Source organism: Pseudopodoces humilis, chromosome 1, assembly GCF_049639895.1.
Source record: "Pseudopodoces humilis isolate 2021_Gansu_Grassland_sample_001 chromosome 1, ASM4963989v1, whole genome shotgun sequence".
Taxonomy (NCBI): Eukaryota; Metazoa; Chordata; class Aves; order Passeriformes; family Paridae; genus Pseudopodoces; species Pseudopodoces humilis.
The window spans coordinates 148,523,132-148,547,608 of NC_142200.1; the positions used below are offsets into that span (position 1 = coordinate 148,523,132).

Consider the following 24,477-nt stretch of genomic DNA (forward strand, 5'->3'; position numbering starts at 1 on the left):
TGATCAGGGGCATCTTCAAGCAGATCAGATTGATCCTGTTCAACCTGACCTCGAATGTTTCCAGGGATGGGGCATCCATTGCTCTCTGGACAACCTGTCCCAGCTTCTCTCACAAGGCCTCAGGGCAGTTTCATCCTGTTCCAAAGACATTTCAGAAGGTGGCCAAGAATCAAACCATTTATCTGCCCACATTAGTGGTGACCAGGACTCCAAATCATTTCAGAGCTCCTGCCTTGGGGTCTGGAACCTGGATGTGGTGCCAGAGCCAGAGGACAAAGAGCCACATCCCTGTCCAGGGAAATTTGCTGCTTCCCCTGGCCTTGGGTCAGGGATGCTGAGGAGGAGCTGCCAGGCTCATCCAGCCCTTGGGCACTTGCTGCTCCTTCAGATGAGTCAAGGGAGACCATGAGAACATCAGCACAAGCGGCCTGAACGACTGGAGCTCCGTGATAGAGTGCAGGGTGCAACCAAGTAATTTAGAAACGCTGCCAAGGCGTGTGGAGATGGTGGCAGAAAAGCCAGAGCTCACCCCCAGTTCATGTCTGTAGAAGATTTTCAGGGCTCAAAGAAGTGCTGCTTCTCTCACACCCATGACTGGGATCATAGCAAGGCTGCTGTCCAGCATCTTTGAACACTTGTGGGCATCCAGGGAGGTCCTCAGCCGCCGATGAGAGATGCTTTATATATAAATAAATAATATAAATATATAAATAAAGATAATATAAATACATATATAATATAAATATATTATATAAATCATATATATATTATATATAAATTCTAAATATCATATCATATCATATCATATCATATCATAAATATAACATAACATAACATAACATAACATAACAACATAACATAACATAACATAACATAACAACATAACATAATATAATATAATATGACATAACATAACATAATATAACATAACATAACATAATAACATAACATAATATATATAATATATTATATATTATATATATAATATAGATAATATAAATAGTATAAATAATATAGATAACATAAATAATATGAATCATATAAATAATATAAAGAATATAAAGAATATAAAGAATATAAAGAATATAAATAAATAAATAGCTCCCAGAACAGATTTCTGAGTGCTTGAAGGGAATAGTGGTGATTGGGAATAGTCTGTGGGAAAGGATGTGGAGGTCTTAATAGTCAGCACATGATGTGTCCTGGCATCATCGAAGCAAAGGCAGCATCGAAAAGGAGCATGGCCTGTTAAGTGAGGAAAAATACCTGAGGGGAATTATTCCCCCCTTGGCTCTCAACCCCATGATCTGTGCATGGGAAACATCACACACATTTTTGGGAAGCAGGTGAGGAGTTAGAAGGGGCTGGCTGTGTGCAGCAGGGCTGTCCTTGTGCCCGAGGTCAGCGCAGTCTGCCCTGTGTCCTCACCCAGCTCCATTTCCAACTCCTGTCCCAGGTAAGTGCAAACTCTCTGTTCTGTGGCTCTGTGGATATTCAGAGGTTTGATTCATCTGTTTCTTTCTCATGCTTTGAACTCATTTCGCCCCCGACTCCTCTGAACAAGCTAAGGGATGAAAAAAGGGACAGGCAATAGAAAAAGAAACAACTGTGGACCAAAAAAATGTTTTGGCAACAAGGTGATCAACCAACTTTCTTATTCATCACCACAAATACCAGCCAATTTCTTTTCCTGTGCAAATCAGCCACTCTCCAACCCCACTATTTACAAAAATGCCTTTTGTTCACAAAAGGTTGCTGGATTCCACATATAAATTTTTTTAAATACATTTCACTTTCTGCTGTTACATACAATGAAATGTTCTGCATTTCTACAAAAAAAAAAACCCCACAGCAACATTAACTAGACAAATAAAGATCACCTTAAAGAGAGTATAAAACATCAAGCTTAAGTGCAATTATGTTCTCCAAAGCCCAGAGAACAAAGGAGTCTACAAACTGCAGCACACACCTAGCTGTGTACAATTATACACGCTATACATAATTACTTTTCTTCTAATTACTTTGCATTAGTATCAGGCTTTGTTGTACTCCAAATTCTCTAACAAAAATTGTCAGCCAACTACAGGTGCCTCTTAAAAGCCAGAGCTATTACACCATTGAACACTACCCACTCTGGAAAATAATGGTATTTACAGATACTACAATGCTCAAAGGAGACTTTAAGGAGTCTTTCCAGACCTTCCATTTCCTGGATTGCTGGAACTGTCAAATTACTGGAAGCTCCTCCCTTAGCCCCTAACCAGAAGAATGTTTTCAGACTGCAGATGGTCAGTAGCTGGTGATGCTGAAGCAGACAAATGGTCCTACAGCAGCTGGGTGACAGGAGCTGAGCTCCACGAGCCTGCTGTGAGTGCCACCCACAGGGACCCTGGGGCTGGGACAGGGACACTTGGGAGCTCCAGGACTGGTTAAAACCAGAAACCCACAAGGCAGCCCCAGTTAATCCTGTTGATTATCAGACCTGCACAGACAGGAGAGACACGTCCCTGGAGAGAGCCCTTTGCTCAGGCAGAGATGAGGGATATGTGGGAAATGTGCCTCAGGAATCCCTCTGCAGCAGCTGGGAAACTAGAGCAGGTGGGATTAAGCTGATGGGTTAAGAAAAAAGTGATTTTTTTTTTCTCAATAAAACCATTTCAAGCTGGTCTCTTGTCTGCGGATCATCGTGCTGCCAATTTGGGCTTGCTGCACTGGAGGGGCTGTCACTGACATGAAGGAAAATAATCAAGTCTTAGGACCACAGGGATGAGGTGGACAGGCATCCCTGTGCCTCAAGAGCATCCCACCTTGGCAGATGCTGCTACTCAACGCAGCCAAAAATCATCCTGAAGGCCTTGGAAAAAGGGAATCTCAGAGAATGGGAATCTCATCTCCAAAAAGTCATGCAGGTGGTTAACACAAAGCCTGTGGTACACCACAGCAGCTCTGCAGAAAACTGAACACCTCAGACTCAGCTTAACGTGGCAAAAGACTCAGTCCTGATGACAGTCTGCACAACCTGGCCTCCAAAAGTTCTTTTCCAGGGGCAAGATTGCAGCTTGAAGGGCTGGGGGCTGTAAGGAGCAGTGAGCCACAGCCCTGAGATAAATGAAACAACTCAGAATACCTACTGTATTCCAAAACTTAGAGAAGTAATTGAGCTTAACAAAACACCTGGAATTATTTAGGGAACTCTGGAGGGCAAAGGACACAGCAAGCCCAGTCAGGTACCCTACAGTGAGAGCTCCAGCCTGTACCTGACACAATGCTGGAGCAGCAATCACAATAACACCTCAAACTCTGACTGATCATCTGCTCTTCAGAGGGGTTTGGATGGAGTCAGTGCATCGTTCAGTAAAAACAGGGGACCACAAGACTTGGAAAGGCTTTATAGGCTGTGTACAATTATTGCACTTATTGTGGGTGAAGCAAAAGACAGAGCCAGGCTCAGGTCGGAGGGCTCGGTTAAAGCGGGGAGCCAGAACAGCCTGGAGATATAGCAGGGGAGATTTGAAACAGACAGGGACATCACCAAATTTTGGAAGAGGTTGGCCAGGCTGTGGAATCTCAACACCCAGGGGCACAGGGCACTTTAATCAGCTCCCCAGGCTGAACAGTGTCACCACAATCTCAGTCTTGATCATGTTGTGTTACTGCCCAAGGTAGGTATAAACTAAAAGGAGAGGCTCAGCTGATGGATCTCCCACCCCAGACACTGCCAGGGTGGAGAGATTCAGCTTAACCTACCAGCTGTGATTTTAGGTTTTGGTTTTTTGCTTTTTTTTTTGTTTTGTTTTGTTTTATATGGTTTTACTCAGAGAGCCTCTTTAGTAAAGGCAGTGCATGGTTAAAAGTTGCCTTAACACAGGAATATTCATCTGCAGGTAACTATGCAGAGTTCTTAAAAATAAAGAGAGAATCATCATAAATCCGCTAGATATCTCAGAGCTAAACATTCCTTAATTAAATATTTTTATTGCTTTTACTTTTTTTGTTATTATAATTATTATATTATAATAAATATACTATAATGTACTATAATATACTATAATATTCTATAATATAATGTAAGGTAATATATTATATATACCATATATGAACTATATATACAGTGGTACATATAACATGTTCTATAATATAATGTAATATAATGTAATATACTGTACTATAATATACTATAATAGAATATAACATACTGTAATATACTATGCTGTAATATACTATGCTATAATATACTATGCTATAATATACTATGCTATAATATACTATGACATAATATACTATGCTATAATATAATATGACAATATAATATGCTATAATATAATATGACAATATATTATTCTATAATATAATATGACAATATAATATAATATGATGTACTATAACATACTATACTATAATATGACATAATATACTATAATATACACTATACTATAATATATTATACTATACTATAATATGACATAATATACTATACTATAATATAATATACTATACTATAATATACTATACTATAATACGACATAATATAATATAATATAATATAATATAATATAATATAATATAACATAACATAACATAATATAATATAATATAATATAATATAATATAATATAAAATAATATAATACAATATAACGTAACATAAAATAACATAATATAATATGATTTTAATATTTTTTTCAATTACTTTTAAGTTTTGTGGGGTTTTTTTTGTTCGATTTTTATTTTTTTGCTTGGGTTTTTTTTTGTGTTTTGGCTTTTTTTTTTGGTTTTTTTTGGGTTTTTTGTTGGGTTTGGTTTTTTTTTGTTTTGTTTTTTTTTTGGGGGGGGGGGGTGGGGGTTTTATTTTTTGCCTTCCATTCGCTACAACTTCCCTCCATCCCAAATCTCCGTCCGGCTTCCTCCGTCCGTCCCTCCCGGGGGGAGGAGCAGTTGCCGCTTCCGATGCCGCGGCAGCCCCGGCGCGGCCCCCGCGGGCCCGGTCCCGCTGCGGCCCCCACGGGCAGCGGCGATGCCGCCGGGCTGCCTCGGCCTCAGCAGCACCCCCGGCCCGAAAATCCGCCTTTCTGCGCCTAAAACATGGACAACGCCTTGGTGGAAGAAGTGGCCGCTTCACTGGTGAGAGAGTTTCTCAGTAGAAAGGTAAACTTGGGTCCGTTTTCACGCCGTGGGGGTGGCACTGGGGACATTGCGGGATGCTGGGGGATTTATCCAGCCCCAGATCAGCTGGATGTGAAGGCTGGGGGGCTCTGGGGTGAGCAGCTGCACTACATCTCCCACAGTGCCCTTTTATTCCCGGCGATCGAGCTGCTTCCTCCTGCTCAGGAGAAACCCATCCTTACCCACACACGCCTGCGAGACTGGGAATTAAATCAACAAACGCGCTTTCAGTTTGGTTTCCTGTTGCCTGCAGTTTTGTTTTCGTTTTTTTTTTTTTAATTAATTTATTTTCTTTTTTTTTTTTCTATTTTTCCTCCATGAATTGCCTGTTTTGCTGTTGTCCTTCTGTTTCAAGGGACATACAAAGCCTAATTTTTTAATTTTTTATTTTTATGAAGGTAAAATGTAACAGTTTCAGAGAAACCGATAACATGGATTCGTCCTCCCCCAGTCTTCAGCAAGAACTCAGCAGAAACCCCATTTTTTGGTGGGGGGAGAAGAGAATTAAGATAAGGGGAGGAAAGAAGTTATTGTACCTGTCACAAATTTAATACTATAAAGCGAATTTTGGATTACACAGGGGATTCGGAGAGTGTGGGATTGAACAGACTGGAAGCCACCTTCACATTTCCATGTAGGAGCGCCTATTGTTTTGTATTTATGTTCAATCCTTAGGAAATAGTGCTGATTTGGGACCCCCTGGGTCAGGAACAAATTGTCTTATATCAGAAAATAAACAGCTGCTGTCTCATTAATTGTTACACAAACCTCAGCCTCATGTTTTACATCCAGTCTCTGAATTCACATTTTCAAAAAAAAGGGGCACTGATAATCCTTTGTGCTTCTGCTTCCCCCAGATCTTTCATACACATCAGAGGCTGCAGGGATAATGATCCTTTATTTACCACAACTTGCCCTTAATTTCATAAATCTGAGCCAGACACTGTCAGCAGAAAAATAAATCCTTTGTTGTGACAATAACTTTCCACAGAAGGAATCAGGGCTTTCTCTCTCAAAATAGCAGCCTTGTGTTATACCACTTAAATTAGTCTGGGATCCAACTCACAGTAAATCAGTTTCTCCCCCAGAAAGTGATGCCCTCAGATTTTGTCTCTGAGGTGCCCGTGGGTGCTGGGCACAGACTGAAAGTCAGAGTTTGAAGACCCCAAACCAGCTGATGCTGTGGAGATCTGACCGATTTCCAACCTGAGGCTGGCTGGAATGACTTCAGCTCAGGGCCTTTCATGCAGACCCATCAGTCTTAGGAGGCTGTTCAGCAGCTGAAGTCACCTGCAGAGGTTTTTGTTCTTCTCTGTCCAGCAATTCCCATCTCACGTAGCCACCCTTAATTATTTTCACATCCATGGGCTGCTGTAATTCAGGACTACCATTACAGCACACGTTCTGGGGGTCACCTGCTTACAAACTGCTGCCATCCACAGATTTCACGTCACACACAAAGAAACTGAGAGAAAAAGCGTTGGGGTCTGACACTTTTCCTTCTCAGGGTTTGAAGAAAACCATCACCACCATGGACCGGGAGCTTCCCCGCTCTGCGCTCAGCATCAATAACAGGAGTGAGCTCAGGAATGTCCTGCACCTGCACTCCTTGTACAAACAGAACAAGGTGAGGGAATTCATGCAGGCACAATGTGGAAGATTCCTTGCATGCCCATATCCATTTGCAGCTTTATGTACGGCACAGCAGATGAAAATTGTGCTTCTGGTGTTTATTATCCTTGGAAATGCAATATAAACGGTTCACTCATAACTTAAGGCACCACAGTGCTTTTGGTATCTTCATGTAAGGCTACAAATGCCACTTCAAAAATCCTCTCCCAGTGTAGAAAAAGGTGCATTCTAGCACAGTTTCCACACTTTGGAATATTTAGCTAAAATGAGAGTCAGAAATGACCGTGATGGGTTCCCTTTTTGTGTCGTGCTTCCTTCACTTACCACAGCAGCACCTTGGAGCTCTTTGACATTCTCTAGCTGCCATCTTCCAGTTCCCTGCATGGATTCTACAGTCACTCCTGGGATGCAGCCACAGGTAACTCCAGGAAAATGTTAAAATGTCCAGCTGCTGTACAGTGTAAGAATAATGCCCTGCAGCCAGACCAACACAGCATTTCAACAGTCACCAAGAGCTCTGTTTCTCTTTTTGGCTAGGCAAAGGAGAACCCACTGAAAACACTGCTGGAAATTATTACTAATTATTTCCTGGAGCACCGTGGGACTTCCAGGAGTGCTGCTTCCAGCTCTGCTCTGTCAGCTTCTCAGGGGAAGAGCTCAGCATCCCACCCACCCGACCTGGATGAGGACCATGGGAATGCCACTGCTCTGGATGAAAGCAAAACTCAGGCCTCCAGGTACAGGCTGATTTATTTCTCTTTGCCCTGTGTATTCACTTATTTTTTCTTAATGGAGGGAAATAGTGTTAAATGTTTTATCACTTTTATCTTGAGCTCTTTGACTTTATTAGTTATCCTCATAACACAAAGCTCAGCTTTCCAGGTTATTTAAATCTCCTGTGCAAGCCACCCTGCAAAAATGATCTTTTATGTTCCCTGCCAGTTATGAAGACTGATAACCTCAATTGCAGCTTTCAGTCACTGAAGCATATCAAAATAGGAGATTTCATGCCTTTTACATTGGAAATACTCACATTGAAGCAGGTTTGGATGTGAAACAAACCACCTGTGCTCAAACTACAGGTATATTCATGCCTTTCATAGGCAAAAGCAAGTTTTACTGTCTTAAATTCAGTGTTGTTACAAAGAGTGTAGGTTCAGACCTTGCAGAATACCTGAAAATAGTGTATAACCAAGTTGATTTTTTTTTTTATTGGTCCTCAAAGAGGATTAACAGCCCTGTACTTCCATAGAAAGTTTTTAAAATGGGCACAGACGTCTAATTCAGCTTCCCAGCCTCCACACTCAGGGAATTAATCAGGTTTTGTTCTTCATCCTAAATGCAACATGCTCAAAGCAGCCAAGTCTGAGCATCAGTGCATGAAAAAAACCCCCATGAAGTCATTTCTTATAGGGGAAGAAAGCCAAGATGTTTTAAGTTGAGCTCAGAAGCAGCACCTGAACAGGAGGCAGTGCAAAGGCGTTTTTTCTTTTCTTCCTCTGTTTTTTTAATCCCTTTTTCTTTCCCTTTCATGGATTCATGGCACTGAATGCCCTCTGGGAGGGCACAGCAGTGCCCTGCAGTATTAACGTTGGAAGGGACCTTAAAGATCATCTCATTCCTCTATCCCAGGATTCTCCAAGCTCCATCCAACCTGGCCTTGAACATTTCCAGGGATCCAGGGGCAGCCACAGCTGCTCTGGGCAGCCTGTGCCAGTCAGAGCCTCACCACCCTCACAGGGAACAATTTCTTCTCCATACCCCCCTGACCTGTTGCTGCTGGAGATGAATAGATCACACGAACACAGCTCGAGGTGTGCTGAAAGGAAGAGAGCTTTATTTCTTCTCCCAGGATTTGTAGGTTTCTGACCACAGCCAGGGGTTGGATGGTCAGGATAACACTTTCCCAACCGCACTGGCCGTGAGAGATGTCCATCAGAAGATGTGTATCAGAAAGAATGTACACATCTCTATGTTTACAGTTACTGTCCTGGGTAAACTGTGTCAGCAAGCTCAGAAAGCCGAGCTCTCAGGGGGACACTAACCCTCCCCTCACCATTGCCATCCCCTTTGGGCAAGGGAAAACCAGGGCTTGCCAAGGTCAGCCAGCCAGTGCCTGAAATCAGTTTTAATTCCAGCTACCTGTGTAACTTTTAATGATGCTTTCAGGGGTGGAGAGTTTAATCAGACAGGACTCTGCTCTGGTTCTGCCTTAACGAGCCTGCTTTCCTTTTGCCTTTGCTCTTGGAGGCTGGTGTGGGTGTCTGTAAGTGTCAGAACACTGAGGCAGCACCCCTTGGCAGTGAGGGGTTTTGTGGAGCTGGAAGCAGCAGTCCTTACTGTTCCTGATGATTCCAGAGGCAGATCAGGCTCCCTTCAGTTTGCAACGTGTCCTCGCCACACGAGACACAAGCCTGGAAAAACGGGCTAAATTAAAGGGACATTTTTGTGGTGCAAGGTGTTTCAACTTGTGGAGTTGCTCTACAGTGAATTGGGATGGGGGAAAACATCCCAGAGTGAAAAACAAGTTCAGGGACTTGTTTCCTTGTATTAAGGAAGGTATTTTTGAGTTACACAGAACATAAATTTATAAACAGACACAGAACTGGGGGCTACTCGGTAAAATAATTTCTATCACAAAATTGCTTTTGTTTTTGGACTAAAATCAGTTTCTACAGCTGAACAAAGAGTGAGAGGGGTCAGTAGAGTCAGTCTAAGTTACAGGAGAACAGAGGATGTGAGCAAAAGTGTTAACAAATTTTCAAACAGATAGAGAGGGAACGGGAACTGCTGGTTGTAGCTTGGGACCTGTCTGATATTGTTATATTGTTAATATAAACTATACTTTCTACTATGATATTCAATCACACAATCACAGAATGGATTGGGCTGTAAGGGAGCTAAAGATCAACTCACTCCAACCCCCTGCCATGGGCAGGGACACCTTCCACTATCCCAGGTTGCTCCAAGCCCCGTCCAACCTGGCCTTGGACACTCCCAGGGATCCAGGGGCAGCCACAGCTTCTCTGGAATCCTGTGCCAGGGCCTCCCCACCCTCACAGGGAAGGATTTCTTCCCAATATCTAATATAAATTTCCTCTCTTTCAGTTTGATCCCTTTTTGCATCAAAATAAGTAAGCATGGGATTGTGTTACCCATATTATAACCAATTTTGTCACATAATGATGATACTGAAATAAAGTTCTAAAGTCCTACATCCAGATGTTCAGGTGAAAAGTGACTGCATTTGATTACCATTTTGAGAATGTAACTTAAATTTAACAGCAGAGCTTTAATTAGCTGGTTTTTAAAATTTACTTGGGCATTACTTTGCTGTTTCAAGCTTTTCCTCTTTCTTCCCTCTAGGTATGATGTTGAGAATCCACTGGATAAAATCCCTCCACCCAGGAAACATCAGCACAGAAGTGAAAAACCCCACACAGGGACAACCCACAGCAGTAACTTACCCTGTGCTTGGGACAAGAAGTTAAAAGACAGTCGAGAGGATTTAAAAGCAGCTCCCATTCCTGAGGAGCTGAAATCCACAGGGAAGGAGAGGTCAAGGCCCAGGGCTGGTCTGGTGGCCAGAGGAATGATGGCTGGACCTGTAGCAAGTCCACCAGAGGTGATTCCCTTACACTGTACAAAATATTTGGCTTGCCCGTGGATTTTATATCCAGCCTGCTGGGATAAAAACCACTTGCAAATAATGTTCAAATGGCTTCTGCATGTTAATCCATTAAATCTGCAGGCTGAAAAGAAGTGGTGAGTTAGGGAAATTGTTCTGCTTCATTCAGAATTTCAGATACAGCCACTGCAGGCCACCACCCCCTGCATGTCTGTGATCTCAGGTCACTGAATTCCTTTAGAAATATCTCCCATTCTTGAAACCTCTTGACAGATTTGGTTTTCCATTTTCCTATGAAAATTACTTTTTTACCTTCACAGTATCTGTTTTACTCTGTTATTTCCAAGACCCTGCATTTAATCAGTTGCAGTTTGGAACTGAAAATTGCTTTCAGTTCGAAATACGTTTCTGAATTGATCAAATCAGACCATATTCCATCAAGAAGTGCTTGCAAAACACAGTTAAAAATTTCTTGCCTTTTTTTTTTTTTCCTTTATGCTTCTTTTATATAATGACAGGGACTTTCCCAATGTAAAATTAAACTTGTGATGATAAGAAATTAAAATATTTAGCTATGACATTTAGGTAGTACTGACGAGCATATGGAAATTCAGTGAATTAGATGGATATTTATAAATATCTCTGATTTCAAAGTAAAGACTAGATACCTGTAGTGGTGGATACCAGTAAAATATCTTACATATCTTGATTTCCTGAGCTGGATACCATCCCAAAATTAACCTCTTAGGAGGTAATTTGTTGTTGTTCTTGGTGAAAACATGTTTTAATGATAGATAGCATCTTTAATGCTGGTTAAATTTTAAGTGGAAGTGTTTGTCTTATTTTATTACTGATTTTTAAAAAAATCTTACTTACTCTGTAAGCTGACTCCTAAAAATAAACAAATAGGTTAGCTCAGAAGTCGGTGCTGGAGCTTTCCTTTGCTTTTTGTGCTTATTTAAAGGTGGTAAAATTGTAATCTGTGTCTTTCATGGCTCTTATTTCCAGGATGCCCAAAAGAGGAGGCTTGCCAAACGATCCACGAGCTTCAGCAGCACGGCACAGCCCAGGGGGGAAGAGCACGAGGAGCACGAGCTGAGTGTCCCAAGCCCTGATTTGCAGGAAGGAAAAGCATCTCCAGCAAAACCCAACGCGGAATTTGCATCCAAGGCTCTGCTGAGCTCACACACCACTTCTGCCTCTGAAAAACCAAGGAGCAGCCCCAAAGATCCAGATGACTTTTTGTCCAAGCTGCTGTCTGAGAGAGAGAGGGCCAAGACAGAAGAAAGAAAAACTCTTCCAAGCTCTGGTGCAGACAGCAGTGAAAAAAGCCTTAAAGTGAGTGCCCCTCACAGGCATTCAGGGGCTGGGAGAGAAAAGAAGGAAAGATCCCTCAAGAAAACTGACAGTCGGTTGTCAGGCCACAGGTGAGAGTATTTCTGGGAGTGTTATGCTAAAACAGAGTTTTTATTATTGTTCTGTACTGTTTCATGATATAAAAGTTTTAGAAGTGTCTCCCTCTGAGAGCTCCAAATATATATTTTTGGCTTTTCTCTCTCATGTTCTTAATTGATACTTTTTTAATTAATTTTTTTAATTTTTTTTTTTTTTTGGTGTAAAATTTAAGAGCAGGAAGCATGCCATTTTTTTATTTATACACTAAAACTGCAACCAGATTTCTTAAAATTATTACTGCAATTTTGTTTTCCAGTTTAATTTTGTATTGAGATACTGTATGTGGAGAACCTTTTGAGAAGGAAGAAATGATATATTAGGTGTCTCCACATTTTTAAGTTAGGGGCTGTGGGAATTATCAAACTGGGGATTTGCTGGAGCTGCAGATTGGCCAGGAGTGGCACTTGCTGCCTATGTGGAACCAATAATTAACTGAAAAGAGCTGCCAGCATTCCACAGTGCATTGGCTCGTTGAATTTGTAAAAGATTAATGTGTAATAAGCCAAAGTACCACAGTCTAAACTCTTAAAACTCTGTTTTCATACAGCTTGACTGAGCCTATAAGGATCATCCCTATCACTTCATCCTTTCCACTCTCAGGACGATTTTTTACCTCCCACTCAGCATTAATTGAGGTAGAGAAGAGAGCTTCAGTGGCCTTTGGCAGCCCCCCAGCAAAGCTGAGGATGTTGAGTGTATTCCTGATATTGGCTAATCAGTGACTGTGTAGTTCATTAGGGATGAGCCTCAGAGGTCATGGTGGACTGGATGGAATTCCCTGTTGCAAAAAAAAACCAGTAAAAAGTCAGATACAAACCTGACTTGTTAATGGCTGGGTCCTGCCATAACGGGGGCACAACAATCCCAGCCAGAACTCCAGGACTGGGAAGAGTGTTAGGTGGGAAGGGACCTGGGGGTGCTGGTGACAGTGTCTGAACATGAGCCAGAGTGTGGCCAGAGGGCCTGGCCTGGGTCAGCAATGGTGTGGCAGCAGGACCAGGGCAGGGATTGTCCCCTGTACTCACAGCACTCAAATCCTGGAGTCACTTTTGGGTGCTTGGTGACAAGAAAGACATTGAGGGGCTGGAGAGAGTCCAGGGAAGGGAACAGAGCTGAGGAAGGGTCTGGAGCAGCAGGAGCAGCTGAGGGAGCTGAGGGGAAAGGGGCTCAGCCTGGCAGAAAGGAGGCTCAGGGGGGACCTTCTGGCTCTGCACAACTCCCTGCCAGGAGGGGACAGCCAGATGGGGGTTGAGCTCTGCTCCCAGGGAACAAGCAGTAGGTCAAGAGGAAGCTGCCTCAAGTTGCACCAAGGGAGGTTTGGATTGGATAGTAGGAAACATTTCTTCACCTAGAAGACCATAAAACTTGAGAATATTTACTTTAGGGTAGTGGCAGATATGGAAACCTTTCTTCATGGCAAGGGTTGTTCAGCATTGGAACAGGCTGTCTGAGGAGGTGGTGGAGTCACCATCCCTGCAGGTGTTTAAAAGACGTGTGGATGTGACACTTGGGGACAGGGTTTTAGTGATAAACTTGGCAGTGCTGGGGTAATGGTTGGACTTTCTGATCCTAGAGGTCTTCTCCAACCTAAGAACTCTGTAATTCTGTGGTTCACTCAGATGTGTTGGGGCATGCTGACACTTCCCAGCCTTTGGAGGAGCTGGGCTGGAGGGGGGTGACCCAGAGCACAGCACATCCTGTGCAGTGTGCTGCCATCCTGTCTGCTCCATCCCTGCAGGGAGGGATTGGAACAATCCCCTTCCCTCAGGAGCTGGTTTGGTCTCAGCAGGAGCAGGAGAGGGAGCCCTTTCCTAAGCAGAGCCCGTTTCCAGAGGAGCAGGGATCGTTCCTGCCGGGCAGTGTGAGCTGGAGCCAGCAGAGTTTTTGAATCCCTGCTGAGCTCTGAGCTCCTGGAAGCACCCCCAGAATCCAGCAGGGCTGCTGAGACTCCTGGAGTTCAGTGGGAGGAACAGAGACTCCAAATTAACACCCACAATATAAGGGTTGGCTCTTGCAAGGCTTTTATTTCCCTTCAGCCAAATCCTGCAGTGTGTGGGAGCCCTGTGGGTTTTGGCCAAAGTGATTGAGCATTTTAAAGAATGAAAAGTTACAATGTGGGAGTGGATATTTGTCTGGATCCTCTTCCAGAATGCTAATATATAAATATTAATTTAATATTTGAATAACTATTATATTTATTAAATTAATAATAATATATATTATATATATGATATAAATGCTAATCTCAGTATTTAGATGAGCGGGCTGAAAACCTCTATAGGATTAACCACAGCTGGTTCATTCACAGCATCTGAAATTCTGGTTTTGTTTCCCATGGAATACTAAAGATAAATCTTATTTTTCCTTCCATTTACTTTACTTTTTGATTCTCTTTTCTCCCATGTCAAAAGTGCTGTTACAGCCTGCAAGCTGAAGGCATCCTGTGCAAACATATGAGAAAAAATTGGAAGTAAAACTACTGCCAAGCTTTAAAAGAATATCTAGCCATCAAAACATCCTAGGGAAAGACAGATGCACAGCATTTTGACTCACACCTTTTAATGAAAGAAATTAAAAGGGTCAATGATGGTTGTTTATTGTCATGATTGTATTTCTTGCCAAGTCATGAAGGGTTATTTCATAAAGAAATAACATGCTGTAGAGTTTGGATGCCTACCCAGATTCTACAGGTGGGGTTTTCTTTAGATTTTTGTTTTTTTAAATTAATCCATGAGAAAAGCAATATATAGGTGGCAGCAAATCTTCATTTATCCTCACCTGTAAGCAGACAGCAGCCAGTTTAATTTCTCAATTCACAGAATCCCACAAGACCAGGTTGGAAGGGACCTCAAAGATCACCTGGTCCAACCTTCCTTGGCAAAAGCACGGTCTAGGCAAGGTGACCCAGCCCCCTGTCCAGCCAAATCTTAAAATTTCACAGGGTTTGGGAATTTAACACTTTTCCCTGGGGGACTGTTCCAATGGCTGATTGTTCTCTTGAAAAATTTTCCTCTTGTGTCCAGCTGGAATGTAATTTGTAATTTGTACCCATGGCCCCTTGTCTTTTCCATGTGATTCCTTGGAAAAAGGGAGTCTCCATCTTATTTGGAGCCAAGATTTAAGTGCTGGGATGCAGTGATGTTGTACAAGCATTTATACAGAAATATGTCAGTAGGTCCTCCATGTTCCTTCACAGCAATTTTATTTAACTAACAAATTAAAAATGACATTTATGTCTCAATGCCACTTCAGTGGAAAACTTGAAACCCCTTTCAGGTCATTTTGATGCTGTTGTTTATTGTTCATCTTCCAAGGAGTATTCCCCCTTTTTTTAGTTGATTCCCTGTTCCTCTCAGCTGTGGGCAGGGCCAAGTAAAATTATTACTTTATTATTATTTTATTTTATAATTTTATTATTATTTATTTACTTAGATTATTCACTACTTTTTTTTTTTTTTTTAAAAAGAGATTTTGAAGGGGGGTAAAATCCTCAATTTAAAAGTATCCAGTCCAAGTGACTGATGCAATGTTTCACCTAAAAATTGCTATTTCTGTGGTTTCTTAAGATTCATAGGAACTTGGGAGAGGTGATGTTGAGGGAACATACTCAGGTCTCAGGGTGTAAATTAATAAAGACTTTCCTGAGTCTTTTATCCTGGGTAGAGCCTTGAATGGCAGCAAGGGAAAGTTCTCTGCTTCCTTTAATGTCTTGAGGTGGGGTTGGGCCAGGTGACCTCTAAACCATCCTGTGATTCCCTTTGGTGCTGAATCCATAATGGAGGGAGTATTTATATTAACCTCAGCACAGGGAATAAAAAATGAGTGGAATGGAATTCATGATCTTTAGAAATTTAAAAAAAAATAAATGGGTGTCAAAGTTGGTGACTGTCCTTGCATTAAAGACTTTCTGTTGCTTTTCCAGAAAAAAGCTGTGATGAATAATGACTTTTTTGGGGAAGGTTGCATGGGGTTAGAAGGTCAAGATTTCCCCATTTCACAGCTTGAGGAAACAGAACTGGGGAAAGGCAAGAAAAACCCACTTCGGAACAGTTGAGAAACAGTTCTTTCATCTTGACTACAGAGATGTGCTGCAGTTGTTGCTCCTGTAGCCCCTGAAATGTTTTCCTATTTTGCCAGTAAGTCTATCAGTGCAAAGTGTGGTGGTGCTGTGCAAACCCTCCAGTTGACAGCTGAATAAATAATTTTTGGGTGAGTAAATCTGAGCTGGCAGTTCTGCAGTGGGGTGAAACCACCTTTGGCTGAGTTAAATGGGCAGATTTGGTCTCTACAGCTCCATTTCTCTTCTGGGAGTTATGAAGAAGAGCATGTGATGCTTGAAATTCTGGGTTTCACATATAAAGCAAACCAACTTCCCTCCCCCAGTTCCAAGAAAAACAGCATAAAATCAGAATCAGAGCACTGAAATCAGAAAAAAAAGGGTAAAACTGGACCAAAGGAACAAAAGGACTTCGCAGTCAGGACCTGAAGTTAAGGATATTTCCTAGGAACTCCAAGGGAATGGCTCAGAATCAAAAAGGCACAAAGAATTGGGAGTACAGTGATGCCAGAACAAAAGCTTCTGCTGCCATTAGCGAGCAGAGGGATGCAGCAGTGAATCCCGTTGTCCAGAAATGTGTGCAGTTCCAGAGCAGGGAGGATAATTGATTCTGCACTCATCCTTCTGTTGTGAACAGTGCCCTGAAGTGCCTGGCCCTGGTTGCACCCTGTGCCTGGCCAGCTGTGCTGCTGCTCTCCTGCGGCATTCTGCCAGTGCAGAGGGGTGTTCCAGACATCAGGGACTGCTTTATGGCTGGGGAAATTGCATTAAAGTGCCTTTTCCAACCCAAAGCTGAGCCTCTCCCATGCACTTCGGCTGGGGAATGATGCCTTAAGGTTTAGCTTTCATATTTTCCAGTTTCTGCATATACTGCATTGGTATATAGCTCTGCACATGAAGTGTGAGCAAGTTCTCCTCACAGCTCAGTCAGAAACAACAATCCTTTTCCAGCCCCAGAACCAAGGACACCGCAGCAGCTTCAGGCCCAAAAAGTACAAACAGCTGCAAATTGAGGAGAGCAATCTGGGAGGATGGGACTGCATCACCTGCAGCTGGAATTGGACAATTATCCCCAATATGGGAACGGACCAAACTTACAGAAGTGTGAAAACTTGAGACCAGGTGTCCATCTTGGGTGGAGCCACAGCTGGGCTCTTGTACTGCCCAAGGTGCATCCTTTAAAGGCCTTTTAATAAATGCCCACTTTATTCCTTTAACCCTTTCTAGCCTGTTCCAGGGAGCCTCTCAAGGCATCATCTCCACTAGGAAATGATGTGTGCTCAGTGAGCTCAGAGCCAGGGTTTCTGCTCCTGCCATGGTCGCTCTGCTGAGTTCACCACTGTTTAGTGCTTCCCATTCCCAAAATATCCCTCATTGTTTGGTAAGAAGCCTTTTTCTAGCAGTGCCCTGCATTCTAACACAGATGGGGTTGGGTTAGGGAATTGCCATAGTCACCAAGTGGAGCATGACTCATATTTCATAGAATCCTAGAAATTACGGATGGAAAAGAACTTTTAGGGTCATTTCTTTTTATGGCAGATTAATCACTGCTATATATATTTATATTTGCTGTGATACTTTTTCCAGGTTTAGTCTAGTCCATTCTTAAATGACTCAGGTGACACCTGTCCCCTGGTAATACATTCCACTTTCTGGCAGTGCTTATTATAAGGAATTTTTTTTGCTGTATTCACCTTCCATTTGCTGTGTTTTACCCTGTTATCCATAGCTGAAGTTGATTTTTTGACTGGTGTTTCTGTTCCTTGCTACATATTCACTTCTGTTAAAATACTCTAAATATTTTGCCTTTAGGCATTTTTTGTCTGAAGCTTGTACTAACTGCTAAATATTTTTATCTTTCCTGCTCTGAACTTCTGCTGTTTTTTTTCTATTAGGTTTTTCTGTTAGGTTTTACTGATCAGTTTTATGTTTCCTCCATGTATTTGGGCATGTCTCTAACATTGTCACACTGACTCTCAGATAACAGGGCAAGAACTGTCACCTTCTGCTCCTGGCCTGGTCCTCAGCGTTATAAAATCACAGTACAGGTGAACCCATTGTATTAGTGAAAATTCTGCTTTTTTGTCTTTCATGTGTTCTAAAGAAATAGGCCCTGAAAACTTCTTTATAGAAATCAGAAATCCTAGAGGAAAAAAATACAGATCTTTAAAGAAATCCCTTAAATCCTTTAAAAATATATTCAAGGTTGTTTAGTTTGGGTTTTTATTCTTTTAGATATCTGACACTTTCAAAATATTACTGTATAAATATTGTAAGGACCATAACGCTTTCAAAATATTATTTTGAAAGCATTATAGTCCTTAAAGGATTGATGTTCATGCTCTCATTTATTAACAGGAGTAAAAAAAGCTTATTTTCCATGTGAGGACTGAGCCAATACCTGTCAATTAGAGATGGTTGAGTGCCTAAAACTGCAAAGATCCTCATCCTATCTTTTTATCCTGCATCATCCCCAGCCACAATCTGGGCTGACCTGCATGAGGAGATTGGCAGAGAACACTGGCCATGAGTTTCTGAGCAGGATTTGGTGTTCCCTCAGTCAGTGTAAGCAACAAAGCAGAGCACAGGCAGCCCAGGACTGCACTGATAATTTCTCAGCAGAGTGAAACAGGAGAATTCAATGCCTGTTGAAGGTTAATATCTGAATGTCTCATTTCATAAGGAATACTAATTAACGTTCCAGTTTTAACACCTTTTTTTTTTTAATAAAATTGAGTTTCCAAATGGAAGGAAAAAAAGTTCCAGCAAAGTTATGTAATGTACATTATTTACCCAGCACTTTTGCTTGGCTTCAGTCTTTCCTACTGTGCATTTTGGTTTTCTAGGAATATTGTGTGTTGTTTGCCTGGTGGGCTGCAATATTTCAGTGTTACGCACAAAATCGGTGTGTGGGATGGGATTGCTCTGTCTAAAATAATACCTGGCAATTTGATGAGTAACAAAGTTTTGATCCTGGGAGGTGCTGAGCAGTTCCTAAAAGTCCTCACCACCTGGACAACCAGTTCTGTGGAATGAGGGCTGAGCTCCCATGGCTGTGTCGTTTTGGACTTGATCTCATTTAAAAGCAGCCAGAAAGCCCCAGGTTATTCCAGGATTCTCAGTGTGTGTGTGAGCAATGAGGAATCAATTCAATTTTTCCCACTGTGAGAGGAAGAGGATGCTTTGGGGCCGGGGTGGTGTTTCTTCAGAGTAGGAGTTGAGTCAGAGTTCCAGCGGAAAGAGCAGAAAGGAACGCGGGGCTGGAGCAGCCCTGGAGTGAATTACATTGGCACATTTCCTTCCACCTTTGTCTGGGATCTCTGCATTGTCCTTCAAGCCACCCTTTGCATCATCCTCAGTGCTTTGGAGTGGTTTTGGAGGCAGGAAACACGGTGAGAGCAGTGCTGGAGCAGCCCAGGAGTAAGTTATGTTGGCACATTCCCTTCCACCTTTGTCTGGGATCTCTGCCTTGTCCTCCAGCCACGCTCTGCATCATCTCCAGCTTCCCCCCGTGCTCTGCAGTGGGTTTGGAGGCAGGAAACACGGTGAGAACAGTGCAGCCACACCTTCCTGGAGAGAGGAACCAAACCTTCCTGGAGGGGTTCTGATCCCTTACTCCCAATCCCTTACTGGATTTGACTCACACAGCCCAACAAAACGGGCTCACCCGTGGGGAATATGGATTTGACTCGCCCATGGATGAAAAGAACGATCGTGGTTGCCAAACCAGGAGTGAAAAACCTTCAAGTGCCTGGAGTTGCGTAACACCTTTCATAACATAATGCTTGGACCGGAAAAAGGGGCCTAAAATAAGTTATAAACTATTGTGACTTTCGTGTGGTGCCAATGGATTTATGGCAGCAGAGTAACATCTGTGGGGCTGCCGTTTGCCCTTTTAGTATTTTTCCAGCACTCCATAGGAAGAGGCACTTTGCAATTACTGGAAATGACAAATGGCTTCTGTATAATCTCTTTATTTTTGGAAAGGAGGTAAATCTGGAGAGTTTACCTCTGAAATGCAGTCAGTCAGTCAGTTGAGAATTTGCATTAGAGGATCATTGAGGTGTCTTCCAACTCAAACTATGCCATGACTCTGGAATTACTTGGAATTACTTACCAGTTGTGTGCAGGTAGCACAGGGAATTTTTTTTTACCCCTAGTTACCCCTAAGATTACTCTACCAGGAGGTAAAATCTCTGTGGACTCACCAGTAACCTGTTTTTTGAATTAATCTTTTTTTTTTTTTATAGTAAGATAAGACAGGAGAATACCCAATCCTCAGTGTAAGCTTTTATCTCCCAGTTTAACAGTTGATGTTAGTTTTCAGGAAGATTGTTTATATTGCTGATACCTGTCAGGTTACACAGGTTTGGACTGTTAAAAATTTGGGGTTTCTGACAGGAAATGGAAGAACACAAATATTCCATACCCTTAAAAATTAAATGACCTAAGAGTTGAAGGCCCAAACCAGACAGAGTGGGTTTTATATGGATGGTGAACAGAGCAGAAGGTTGGGTTTATCTCCACTAATGTGAATTGGTGGAGTGGCAAAATCTGGGAACCCTTTTCTGTGCTTTATTTAGTGTCTTGTGGGTTCAGTGCATTTTTATTTAATGGAATTTCATCTCCTTTTTTTAAAAAAAATACCGATTCTTGTTTATTTTGCTAACAGCAGTTTAGAGTCGCTGAACGTAATGGTGAGTTCACACAGGTGGTACTTGGTGGGCTCCTTGGAAATTCCAGTGGGAGGATGTCACACTCCAAAATCTCTGGTAGAGAACAGTAGGAACAAAGCATCTCCCTTTTTATTACAGTTCTGATTTTCTAGCTGCAGATAAATAATTCATTCATAGCCTATGGATGAGCTTTGTGTTCAGGTGAGCCCAGCTTCTCAGGCACTCCAAACCATCTTGTAGCTCAGCCTGTGGCTGTAGTAATTCTTTTTTTATATACAAACCTTCTCAACAAAGATTTCACATTGTCACAGTTAGTAAAATTCAGCAGGACAAACGCAGATTCATGTGTGGGGGAATCTCTCTGTCAGGGGTGGCCACTTCTGTTAGAAATGATCCTTTCAATGCCAAGTTTCTCATCTACCTGTTTTATATCTGTCAGTGTTCACAGATTCCTCTCTGTCACCTGTTCTCCAGTTAATCTTTCACATTGCAAATGTTCAAATCGAGTCAGATGCAGGTCTTCACTAAAAAGGAAGTTTGGGGAAATTAAATGTATGAGCCTCTGTTACCTTTGTCAACCAGACTTGCCAGCATGATAGAATTTATATTAAATCCTCATGACTTGACCTTTTTCCTGTAGAAAAATACTGCCTGGCATTGGTTGTGATGATGTCCTTTGTATCTTTACAATTGCTTGTAATAATTCTGGTTTTATAATTGTGCCCCAAAGCAGTGACAAGCTGCACCACACAGGATGGCCTTTTTTACCCTTGTGCAAACAACAGTAGAGGTTATTTTAAAATTATTTTTATTATTAAAAATTAATAAAATTATTAATAATAATATTAATTATTTTTAATTAATTATTTTAATTACCTACTCTGCAGATTTTACTCACTATTCCAAGAATATTGGATATGCCTGCCTCTTCTACATCCAGTGGAAAAGCTGTTGTAATCTGGCAATGAAAATGGGTTTTACCACCACAGTCACCTTAAAGCCACTGATGTTTAACTTTTAAGCCCCTTTGTTTATTTGACCTCTTGTGAGTGTTGGTGTAAATAGGAAGTGGTGGAATGCACATCCATTATTGTGCCAAGGGGTTCCCTCTCTGTGAATTCAGCTCTTCTCTGTAGATCCATTTTCCTACAGTGCTTGGGGGCCAGAGAGGAATGTTCAAATATTTAGAGAAAATACTGTATAGTGTGTTCAGAATGAAACATATTTTCTTCCTGTCCCATTTTCCTGTCATGATGGATGACTTCCCCCTTCCCTAAGTGTTCCAACCGAATGGTTTTACACCTACAATAAATTTTCCTGGGACAGCAGCCCTCTGCTGAAATGGAAATTGCAATAAATGTCCTGGCTTTTTAGAGAAACACAAGTTCCCCTCAAGGAGGGGAACCTCCACCTGCAAAAATACCCCACTTAAGCAGAAAACACCCAACATTAATCTTGGATGTCAGCACTTTCCTCAGCTTGACAGGAATCCTCAGCCTTGAGAATTCAGAACATTTTGCATCCCAGGCTTGGTTCTTCCTGGAATGGGTGTAGAACCAACATCTTTTAGACTTTCCAGAGAGAATTAACGCTACAAAAACTGGTGCCAGCCAAGCTATATGTGAATTATACCATGGATGGCTGTATTTTCATTTATAACTGGAAACTGTGGTGCTGCACTGTGTCAGAATCCCAGAATCCCAGAACAGTTTTGTTGGAAAGCCCTTAAAGATCATCCTGCCATGGGCAGGGACACCTCCCACTGGACCTGCTTGCTCCAAGCCCTGGCCTTGGCCTTGCAAAACTGGATAGAAATGGATTGACTGGGAAAAAAAACCACTAGAAAGGAAGAGAGAATAGTGTGCAATATCAGAGAAAACAGAAATGTGTCTTTTGGTAATGCTTGAGTGACATGACTTGGCTGAAAAGTATTTTATTGGTGAATTTATTGTCATTAAGACCCTTTCCTCGACCAGGAGAGAGGAAAACACTAGCAAGCAGCTATGGGAAGGCAATCTCAGCTGAAATTCATTTTAGGAAACATGGAAATTCATGTTAGGAAACAAGGGGAGATCTGGCTGTCTTGGAAAATTTACCACTATCAACTCTATTAAAAATACAGTAATATTCAGTGGGAGCTCAGTGCTGCTTATGCCACTATACAAATTTTCTCTCACTCCTCTAATTTTTACTGACCTGCTGGGCCTCCTATTTATTTTTACCTGAAGTTCCTAGAATGTGGGTGATTCATTTCCATTCTGTCTGGCCCGAATGGGGGCCACCCACATTTCATTGCTTCGGTCCTTTAACTTATTTATAGCCAAAAAGAGAAGTGTTTCTGTTCTTATAGTACCAAATAGTATCTGTGAGAAAGCTGCCAAAATGCCTTTAAACTGGGCAAATCCTGAGTGTGATACCTCTGTGTTCTGGTTTTATTATTTCATGCTCTGAAAAGGAAATTAAGCTCATGGAAAGTATGTGACATGACAGCAGTTATTGCTGTAATATCGTGCATACAAAGAATGTTGCTGAGGAAGGTTTCCATACTATTTTTGAAAGGATTGTCAGTGCAATACCTTTTTTCCAAAGCAAAAGCCAATGATACAGTATTGCTTTTTTTTTTTTTTTTGGGGGGGGGGGGGAGAAGAGAAAAAAGAAAGTCCATTTTTAGTGTTTTTAGTTATTCAAAACTTTTCCTTGATTGTGAATTCATTTTGGTGTGATTTCAACAGGAAGAATAAAACCCATCTAGTCTCCAAAAATCTAATGTTTTATTTCAGCTCTGACTTCACAGACAAATTTAAATGCTTAGTCCTTTTAGTAGTTATTCATATGAATTTTAACCTTTTAATCATTTTAATTGTGTAATACACAATTAAATCACAAGAGGAGTTGAACAACTGATCCCTCTTAGTGGATTAAAGTAATACACTGCTAAAAGAGCCAGTCTAGGACCTATTCCCACTTTTATTGTTTGGATATTTCAAGTAGTTTAATGACTAATTTAAATCTTACCCTGATCCCTGTCAGGGATTTAAATTTTATTTTATGACCTGATCTGTCATATCACACGAATGAAATGAGATTGATGCTGGAACAGGACTGAAACTGTTCTGGCTGCTTTTCCTGATGAACTCCTGGAGTGCAGCTTTCTTCCATTGAAAAAGGGCTTTTCTCCAATACCATTTATTTCTTAGACCATATATATAAATATTTGCACACACCCCCACATATGTAAAAGGTATATCCTTGTGTGGGCATGCTCCCTATGTCTTGTTGTTTATTCAACCGACTTTTCTCATTTAAAATAAACATTTTGTCCTTCATTTCTTGACTTATTTTCATGTAGGAAGTCTCCAACATCCACTGGCTATAAAGAAGACCAGATGAAAGAAGTCCTAGAATTGAGTAAGTTATGTCAAGTTTGTTTGGATTTCCCATCTTTTTTACTTGTCAGAGGATCTGTGGCCAAATAAATACGTAGGAGTGGCTGCTTTTGTAATTCTTAGTTGCTTTAGAGCAATTGCTATAAATTTGCTATAAACTTTCGGGTAAGACAAAGAAGTCATTAGGAAATAAACAAAGGCTGGCTTGTGTATTTTTATCCACCTTATCTTATCTTTTCTTATCTTTTCTTATCTTTTCTTATCTTTTCTTATCTTTTCTTATCTTATCTCTTAATATATAATATACTATATACAATATACAATATTATATATACTATAACATATAATATATAACATATAATATATAACATATAATATATAACATATAACATAACATATATTGTATTATATATAATATGTATAATATAATATAGGACATATAATACATAATATATATTATATTATCTTTTATTTTCTTATA

General features: G+C 41.2%; 1 protein-coding gene across 5 annotated transcripts in view; it reads left to right on the top strand.

The window, feature by feature from the left end:
* The first annotated feature begins 4,965 nt into the window (after positions 1 to 4,965).
* Positions 4,966 to 24,477, top strand: part of MINDY4 (MINDY lysine 48 deubiquitinase 4) — a 68,740-nt gene continuing 49,228 nt past the window's right edge. For 2 of the 5 annotated variants that reach the window (XM_005527780.3, XM_014256786.2), the window contains exons 1-6: positions 4,966 to 5,144; positions 6,670 to 6,789; positions 7,332 to 7,531; positions 10,161 to 10,419; positions 11,431 to 11,849; positions 23,960 to 24,018. In XM_005527780.3, the coding sequence (XP_005527837.2) occupies positions 5,082 to 5,144; positions 6,670 to 6,789; positions 7,332 to 7,531; positions 10,161 to 10,419; positions 11,431 to 11,849; positions 23,960 to 24,018 (1,120 nt within the window). In that variant the 5' untranslated portion in view covers positions 4,966 to 5,081. Of the gene's footprint in view, positions 5,145 to 5,778; positions 5,797 to 6,669; positions 6,790 to 7,331; positions 7,532 to 10,160; positions 10,420 to 11,430; positions 11,850 to 23,959; positions 24,019 to 24,477 lie in introns of those variants that run through there. The other 3 variants (XM_014256785.2, XM_088060764.1, XM_014256787.2) reach the window with 3 other exon arrangements.